The sequence below is a fragment of the Eucyclogobius newberryi genome, unplaced genomic scaffold (genome assembly GCF_026437365.1).
Source record: "Eucyclogobius newberryi isolate DKJ021-1_F unplaced genomic scaffold, fEucNew1.0.hap1 SCAF_17, whole genome shotgun sequence".
In the NCBI taxonomy this organism is placed as follows: domain Eukaryota; kingdom Metazoa; phylum Chordata; class Actinopteri; order Gobiiformes; family Gobiidae; genus Eucyclogobius; species Eucyclogobius newberryi.
The window spans coordinates 32,404,066-32,413,471 of record NW_027315801.1 but is presented as its reverse complement, the minus strand read 5'-3'; the positions used below and the strand labels follow the sequence as shown (position 1 = coordinate 32,413,471).

The 9,406-nt window shown below is 39.7% G+C and overlaps 1 protein-coding gene across 1 annotated transcript; it reads left to right on the top strand.

Annotated features, from left to right (window-relative positions):
* Window positions 1-1,349: 1,349 nt before the first annotated feature.
* On the top strand, window positions 1,350-7,944 carry gnat2 (guanine nucleotide binding protein (G protein), alpha transducing activity polypeptide 2). The gene is made up of 9 exons (XM_072450104.1): window positions 1,350-1,663; window positions 3,788-3,830; window positions 4,236-4,377; window positions 4,497-4,654; window positions 5,412-5,540; window positions 5,652-5,781; window positions 5,857-6,010; window positions 6,456-6,665; window positions 7,217-7,944. The coding sequence occupies exons 1-8, from the start codon at window positions 1,558-1,560 to the stop codon at window positions 6,644-6,646; spliced, it is 1,053 nt and encodes a 350-aa protein (XP_072306205.1). The 5' UTR covers window positions 1,350-1,557; the 3' UTR covers window positions 6,647-6,665; window positions 7,217-7,944.
* The last annotated feature ends 1,462 nt before the right edge of the window (window positions 7,945-9,406 follow it).

Below are 9,406 nucleotides of genomic sequence, written 5' to 3'. Positions count from 1 at the left end.
ACATGTGTGCTTTTGTATGCCATTGATGCTTTTCTTCTTTAGAAATAAAAAAAACATTCACTCTGCACTGACATCCATAAAGATAGTATTTGCAATGTAATGAACTATATTAAACTATGCATTATTCTTCTGACTCTGCTTTCCTCTGTGATCTGTATCTGCCTGTTGAGCCTATTTGACCCTGACGTCACTGAAGCTGATCTGGACCTGTCTGGGCATAAGAAAAACACTGTTCACACTGTTCACCTGCTGAAACAAAGAATTTAGATGAATTTTGGATAATGCTTCACAAAAGGATCAGCTAATTATATCAAAATGTCTCATTAAATGACCTATTGGCCTTGCATGCATTATGCAGGTTTAGACACTGTCTTCCCCTGAATGCACAGATAAAGGCATTTTCAGTATACAGCGATTGCAATGACACTCTACTTAAGTGAGAGTCATTCAAAAGAGCCTCACATTTGCAGTGCATGGAGGAAGTCAGTCTGCAGGTTATAGCTTATACCACCAGAAAGGGTGAAAGAACCATAACTAGAGAGTAGTGCTTGGAGAGGCTTGTCAAGCATGTAAAGTGTAAAACAGTTGGCATTATTATCATGAAAAAAAATTAAAATATATAAAAATGTGGGTTGATGAAGATGAAGCAAAAGTCAAAGGTTAATCTTCAAACTGAGTGCCACTGTTGATGACCGAGGGGAAAAAACGATGAGGCCATTGCCCTGATGAAGCACAAAGATCAACCCTAAAACATGTATGAGGACATAGTGCCAGTGATCAATTCAGTTGTGATGGGTTAAATAGTGAGCCCAGGATTATGTAACTTGTAGCACACATACATTTAGGTCATGTTAACAGTGAGACCCCTGAAGAGAGTGCTGTAGTGACAGTGGCTTTATTTAGCTTCTAACACACCACCTGGATTAACATGACTTAGCTCTAAGTCGTTTACAGGGCCTTAACGCCTGTCTCTCTGTGTCCATGTGAGAAACAGTCAAGAGTCGAACAATCACTCTAAAACTGTGTTTTATTACTTATGTGGACTCAGTCACTGCAGTACTATAGAGACAACGAAACTCAGAAGAACATAATAAATGTACTTGACCCAAGCATGTTCTGGAAATGGTCAGTGCATGATGACGTGAACATGAAAACCAATGGCCATGTCCAAACTAAAGGCATCAATCGGAAGTGAAGATCTATCACTGACTCTCACTGCCCCTGCCCCTCTGGGATGGCCATTCACTATTGGACTGTAGAGACTAATCAGATAGACCGGCCAATCAGGAAGCGACATTCTTTAAGTCAGAGAGTAATCTAGGTAATTATATAGGGGGGATAGTGCAGAACCTTGACTTAAAGCTCAAAGAGGGTCGTAACCGATCAACTAACTGAAAGGCCAAGAACCAGGACAGTTCAAGCTCCTCCCTCACAATCTCCTTCCGCTAGGAAATCGCCTTTTGGTACGATTAGTGTGTCACCCAGTTTCTCTGCAGCTGCTTACAGACAACTGCCAAAATTTCTATCCTAGAGGACCTCGAGTTTGCTGAGCAAGAGATGGGAGCAGGAGCCAGCGCGGAGGACAAAAAGTCCAAGGAGTTGGAAAAACAACTCCAGGAAGATGCAGACAAGGATGCGAAGACAGTCAAGTTATTACTGCTTGGTAAGTGGATGCTTTGTTATAGCTTGGTGAAGTGTAGAAGATGTAATGAAGCTCAGGTAAAGGAACAACAACAACAACAACAACAACAACAACAACAACAACAACAACAACAACATGCAGTAGTTTGAGCTCTGCATTTGGATCAGAAGTATTTGTTTTGGGCACAGACTTCAGGTGCACAGATGTAGTGGGTGCACACTCAAGTAAACATGGACAGGTGTCAAAGGTCCACATGAAGCTGTACAATAAGGAGACTCCAGGCCTTTAGAGTGGTCTGGGTTTACTAATGACACAATCAGATGTGTTTGAGTTCAGTATTTAGTTCATTATCAAAGCAGACAGTCTCAGACTTCAGGCCTCATTGGTTAATGATAGCATCTCATTGCATTTAATAGTCATTTGAAAGATACTTCTTCAATCTTGGATGAGAGCCATGAAAGTAGCTTTAACCAGCTCCGAGCCAGCTGCTTGATGGAAGATATGCTCAGAGGATTAAGATAATATCCATCTGAAAAACAGTGCATTAGTTTATTGAGATTCCCCATTAACTGATACGACATGGAGACAGTTATGTAACAACAGGACTGGTCCTATCTGAGACATTTACAGGAGTTTTTTTCCAACAAGAAAACAAAAACAAAGGCAGTTATCTGGGTTTGCAAAGCAATTTTGTGCAATAGTCTGTATATGCTGTGTGTGTACATGCAGTGTTTATAGGAGAACACATTTTAGCATGGCATACATTAAGTACAATACAATGCATGCAGAAAGAAGACTATAACACAAACTGAACCCAAATATGTTAATTTTGCGCCCTTTCTTAAGTGATTTTTCAGTTGTGATAGAAGGACATTGGTGCTTAAGAGATCACAGCCTTTGGTCTAAATGAATCACTGTGAAGCGGCGATATGTCAATCCAATTAGCCATAACAGGTTTACAGCAGATCTACCTGAGCTCTGCCCTGATCCCTGTTGTGCACAAACCACTGAATAAATAAATGAAGAATTTTTCCTTTAATAATAATAAATGTTTAATAAAGTTTAAATAGAATAAATTGCTGATGCTAGCCAAGTTGTGGATAGACAAATAAAGTACATAACTAAACTTGAAACAGATTAGATGTGATTTTTAAAAATCTTACTTACTTATCTTTCTTATTAATGTACTTTCATCTTTTAAATGAAGATGCACGGACAAAGTGACAAACACAGCTACATAGAATCATGACATGTCAGCAGTTGTCACTTTTGGTAATGCAACTGAGCACAGTTGTAAATAATCTATGTTATATTGTTTTATTATAGTTTTATTATTATTAGAAAAATACATATGACAAAAAACAACATTTACTGTTCATAGTATTAGGACAAAGACTTTCTCTTTTTAAAGGGTCGATCAAGGCCACAAAGTGTTGAACCGTAAGTCTGGGCTTTGCCCCTGCAGCTTTGGTCCTGTCTGTGACGTTAGCGAGTTTAGCACAGGGTTAGTCCACCTGATCTGCCTCTAGGCCTTCTCAAAAATAACTGTTTATGTATAATGTACAGATAAATACATACATAAAATCCCCTTCATGACTCTAATTCATCCAAAAATATATAATTAAACCATGTTTTTTATAATGATGAGGTTGTATAGTCAGAGTGGCCATTGCTCTTTCATTGCCTAATGTATTCTTGCAAACCAGGGACTCGAGATTAAGAATAGCTCTCTAGTTATAATCCAGAGAAACCTGTGTTTTTATGATGTGATTGTCATTAAAAAAAAAACACATAATAGACTGAGCTGAACACTGGTGGTTGAACTGTCATCAGTCATTCAGTCTTTTGTTTGAGGTTACATATTGTGTACAGGATCACAGTTATCTGTTCTCACAACTGCAAACATTATTTTAGTAGTTTAAAAGGAAAAGGTCTTATATATGCTTATCAGGGTTGTGCCTTGTGTTGCTTTTATAACACTGCCCCTGTCACTGTGGACTTTATTAGGCCTGTTTGTAGTGCATCTAGATTGTCTTATTTCAAATGCAGTGAAGCAGTGATATCGAATTATTCACCGGAGGAAGTGGATGTCTAAAATGAAAACAATCTTAACTTCAAACTATCTATACCTTGTGTTTCTTGCAGGTGCTGGTGAATCAGGGAAGAGCACCATCGTCAAACAGATGAAGTAAGTTTGTTGTCATTGAGCAGTAATTCAGGCCAGGGCCAAAGCGTCTCGTTGAGCTGGAGTTAAGCCCGGTTTAGTCCATGGTTTAGCCCGGTTTAGTCCATGGTTTAGCCCGGTTTAGCCCGGTTTAGTCCATGGTTTAGTCCATGGTTTAGCCCGGTTTAGTCCATGATTCAGCCTCCTCAGACCATCCTTCCCCGCCTCATTCGTCTGATCAGTTCTTTGTGTTGTTGTGGGTATTGAAACTCACCACCAGAGGGCAGTGTTGCAGATTACGCCATAGTTTATTTATTAGTCAGGCATTGCGTTGCATTTAGTACTACATTGTCCCAGCCTGCATCATTTTATAAGATAAGAAAACATCTGACCTGTGGCCTAAAACCTCCCGCTGCTCTGTGTGTCCAGGATTTTGCATCAAGGAGGTTACACAAAGGAGGAGCAGCTGGAGTTCAGAGCCGTCATCTATGGCAACATCCTGCAATCTGTCCTGGCCATCGTCAGAGGCATGGAAATGCTGGACATCGGCTTCAGCTCCTCCTCTGGACAGGTCTCCAATTACACCTATCAAAGATGAACACCAGACAGACATTATTAGGCCCTAATGTAATTCCACCGTGATCTAAGGAGTTTAATTTTGCTGACGTAGCCTTGTGTTGTGGCCTGCAGGAGGATGCACAGAAGCTGCAGAACTTGTCAGACTCCATTGAAGAAGGCACCATGCCCGCTGAGCTCTCTGATGTCATCCAGAAGCTGTGGGCCGACGCCGGGTTGCAGGCCGCCTTTGAGAGAGCTGCTGAGTTCCAACTGAACGACTCCGCTGGATAGTGAGTGCAATACAAATGTTATAACCAATTAGTTAAAAGGGACATATGCAAAGTCAACGTTAACGAGCTTTTAGCCTTGTTACAGTGGTGTTCTTTCATCGTTTGTTTACTCAAAGTTGTAATTCAATGGTGAAACGTCACTATGGGGAGGCGGGGCTTGTCAATTCTGCAGTTTTGAACAGGAAGTGAATGAGCCGTTAATGCTACTTTGCCATTTTTGATCAATTTAGCTGTTTATAATGAACAAAATGAAAAATTATGATGAGTTGTGTTGTAGCTCATTACTAGTGTCTGGGTAAAAAAGCATAATATGTTTCCTTTAAAAAAAAAGTTTAGGTCCACATTAATTTACATTTGTGTCTTCATTTGTGTTACTGAATTATTCTCTTATTCTGTTAGACGTGTAATTACTGTTCCAGTACATAGAATCCCAACAGATGTAAAAGGTCCACATTTAGCAAGAAGGCCAATTTACAATCTTGCACTATGTCATTTTTCTGGTCACTTTCTTGTCTCCATGGAGATGATAGTGTTTTTCCTGGAATATTCTACTGTATGACATCTAGCTTGCATTTATTCTATTTCATGAGTTGTATTATTATTGCCAAAAATACACTGGCCTGGTGGGGTCACCTGCTAGTCTCCTGGCCACTAGAAAACCTAGTGCACCTTTAAAATGGAGAATCTTTTATTGATGTAGATGTGCCTTTTATAAATTAAGATTAATTACAGGATTTTCTTTTTCTTAACTTCATAGCTACCTCAACGAGCTGGACCGAATCCGCAAACCCGAATACATGCCCACCGAACAGGACGTGCTGCGATCTCGAGTCAAAACCACTGGTATCATTGAAGAACAGTTCTCCTGCAAAGAGTTGTACTTCAGGTCAGTATTAATGGTGTCAGTGTTCTCCCTCTGACGCTGCTCCTGTCCTTAGACTGTATGTATACTTAGTCGGAGTTAGTTAGCTAAACTGACCATTTTGTGATGTGGCAGGATGTTCGATGTCGGAGGTCAGAGGTCAGAGAGGAAGAAGTGGATCCATTGTTTCGAGGGTGTCACTTGCATCATCTTCTGTGGGGCTCTCAGTGCATACGACATGGTGCTGGTAGAGGATGATGAAGTGGTGAGTTTGGCCTGAGCGAAAACACATACTACGGCACATGACTGCGGGTCACTAACGGCTGTTTGCTCCCCGCAGAACCGTATGCACGAGTCGCTCCATCTATTCAACAGTATTTGCAACCACAGATTCTTTGCGCTGACTTCCATCGTGCTCTTCCTCAACAAGAAGGATCTGTTTGAGGAAAAGATCAAGAAGGTTCACCTGAGCATCTGCTTCCCTGACTACGATGGTGAGGACGATGGTTGCTTTGAACTGTTGGAATTGGAAAGTTGTGATCAGACCTAAATAAACGCCAAATAAGTGAAAAATCTTGGCTAAAACTTAAGTAACCCACTGATTTTGCCGTTTGTTTGTTTTATACTTGATGCCTAGACAAATGCTATATTTTCCTACACTGAATAGAAAGTGTTATGGCCATAAACATGAGAGCAATTATTATATATGTAAGTGTCCAGGATTGTTTTAAAGCATTTTAAAGATTTGTTAAATTGACCAAAAAGTGGAAGGAATCAAAATGGCCTGCCTGTTCTCTTTAACATTAACATTTCTACATTTCTTTACAAGGCAAGCTTTGGAGAAACATGTTCATTATATAGTTAGAGACATCAGGCGGTGGATGTTTTTTCCTGTTGGCAACAAGCACATAACCTTTATGTCGATCAAATTTCCCGCAGGACCAAACTCATACGAAGACGCCAGCAACTACATCAAGGCACAGTTTGAGGAGCTGAACATGAAGAAAGGCGTGAAAGAAATCTACTCCCACTTGACCTGTGCCACAGACACCAAGAACGTGGAGATCGTGTTCAACGCTGTGACGGACATCATCATCAAAGAAAATCTCAAAGACTGTGGTCTTTTCTGAGCAGCCCGACACAAAAGAGGTGAGCTCCAGCGGGACACTCTGACTCCTGCTGCCTCTGTTATAGTCTCTGATATTGAAGACCCCGGTGGGCCCAGGACTCCATTTAAAACCCCCAAAACTTGACCAGATCTGACCGCTGTTTCCGTTGCCTGGAAACAGCTTGTGTCCATAACAACGTAACAGAAAAGTAGAGATGGTTTTATCCGCGTCGCTACTAAATGATAAAACTTGAGAATAGTTGGGAGCCGGTTATTCAAAGCTTTCGTTATAATAGGTTTCATAAGCAGATAATGTGATACTAGAGCAAATGATTGAGCTCTGAAGTAGTTTAATCTTAGCTGCTTCTCTCTTGTTGAAAATAGTTGGCAGTTTAATTACATTTCAGGGCAATCGTTTAGTGGTTTCTGCAAAAAAAATACCGTAAATGGATCCCAAAAGCAGAACATTGCAACATTTTATGCACAACGTCGGTATGACTCATGTGAATCACTTGCCTGCAGAAAAAAAAACTTGCACTTTAGCACTAAAAGCTACATGTGACTCATTCTCTATACTTTTTCTTTTTCGCAGAAGCCTCTATCCAAGCATAGCCCCTCACATATTGGTAATAAAGCAGAAGTGTACTGATGGGGTTCGGAGGTTTGTCTTTGTAAGTCCTGCTTCATCCCCAAACGGGACATACCGCACGCAGCAGAGGGCATCTCACTGGGCCCCAGCACCTCCAAAAAGTCTGTGGACACGTACCCCCAAAAGCTGCTTGAACAAGAGAATAAATTAGACACTTTCTGCCCTCACCGCTTCCCTTTGACTACTGTGTTGTGAGTTTTATGTACAATTTAAACTACGAAAATGAATCAAAACAATAAAAACATGGGGAATGATGAGATAATTTGACTAGCAGCATTTGCAATTCTTTTGTTTTTGCGTTCAGTAGTTTTTGTGGTCTTGATATTAAAGCTGTGTAAAGTTACTGTGAAAATATGCCTGACATGCCCAGTGCTCACAGAATATCCAGATTACAATTGCAACGCAAACATTGTACACGTATCTATTCGAAAATAGTGTTGCTGTATTGTTTTCACTTTTGATTTTAAATTTCAAGTCAAAGCTGGTAGTAATCTTTGTACATAAGAGTTTAGGATTTTATTTTGAAAGCTAATTCATGAAGGTATATGAGAAGGAGGGGAAGATTAGAGGGTGGATGTTTTCTTGTAAAAATTGAATGAAATTAATGAAATTGACAAGTTTGTCCTTTCTTATTAAACTTAGACACTTGAAATAAAGAAGCATTAACTTCACATTGTTCTTGTGTTTTTGTGTTTATTACAGTGGGTTAGGGTTTGTGTCACAACATTATATGAGCCTGGAGTAAGTGTCCATATTCTATCATTACAAAAACTTAGATGGCGGGAATAGAAAATGTAATGCAATGAGGAATGATCAATTCTGTAATCACACAGCAAAGAGAGTTGGATAAGGTCTTTCTTTATAGGTACTTTAGGTCATTATAGGTACTTTTAAAAGCCTTTAGTTCCTATTGAGTTTGTCTGGAAAACTGAGGGATTGCACGGACGATGTTAAAACTTTTGTAATATTATACAATATTATACTATTTATCTTTAATAATACTGTCTTACCAACAGGAGATCAGCCGTGTAAACATAGACATATTAACCTCTACATTTTGCAGCAGATTCTATCACAGATTTCCTCTCTGTCCTTCATGTTCTCTCACTTGAGTAAATTGTGAATGTGAGAACTTGGGCCATGCAAAATGACTATTGCAAATATGCCCTTTAGATGGGACATGTAGTGACTCTATCTATCAGGTTAAACAGTCATAAATAATATTGATGTACATGTAGATCTTATTTATTTACAATGACAGGACAGACCTAAAGCAGCTCATTGTCATTATGCAATTCCTTTGTTTGAAAGGAAATGAAAAACAGATATGTGCCATTTTAAATGTCATTGGAGGATTGCAGTTGGCTCTTTGCATAGTAACGCGTTCAAATTATTGTTCCACCCTTCCTTAATAAAACACACGGGTCATTATTTTCATTGATAATATCTTTCACTGTACTGTTTTTACAATTGGACTCTTCAAATATATGGAAGGAGACGACGAAGGTGTTGAAAGCAGAACCAAAAGGAGATGAATCCGCACGTCAGGGTTAGATGGAGCTCAGTGTGAAGGCAGCAATTCTCATGTAAACACCGTCACAGCACCACAGGACATTGCCTCATCTGTACACACAGGATTCATCTTCTGAGGCTTCATTACTCAGTAGGTCGAAGGGTAAAGGTCACGGCTCAAATTACACTCACCCTGCCACTACAAAAACCCTCAGGCAAAGTCTTGTGAATAATTACCAAATAAATAAACTGATAGATCAAATAAATAACCGTAAAAAACAAGAAGCAAGTGTAAGACTGGCTATTGACTGGTTATTTACTATTAAAGTCAAATGCATAAATGACAAATTCATGCTGTATTCTTTTTACAACTGGTCATCTCAAACCAAAAAGGTTCAGATCAAATGTTTCACGGTATCGCATTTTGTCTTGACACCACGGCAAAGTGCCTCTTCTTCTCAAAGAAAAGCTGAGTGCAGGAGAAACCGTGGCAGGAGGTCCACCATCATCATGTGTTCTGGGACTGCCCTGCTCAGAAATATTGGACTGAGATCAATAAAGCAACATAGTCACCATCTCATACGATTACAGACCTGTGCCTCAAAACATGCTGTAACACTT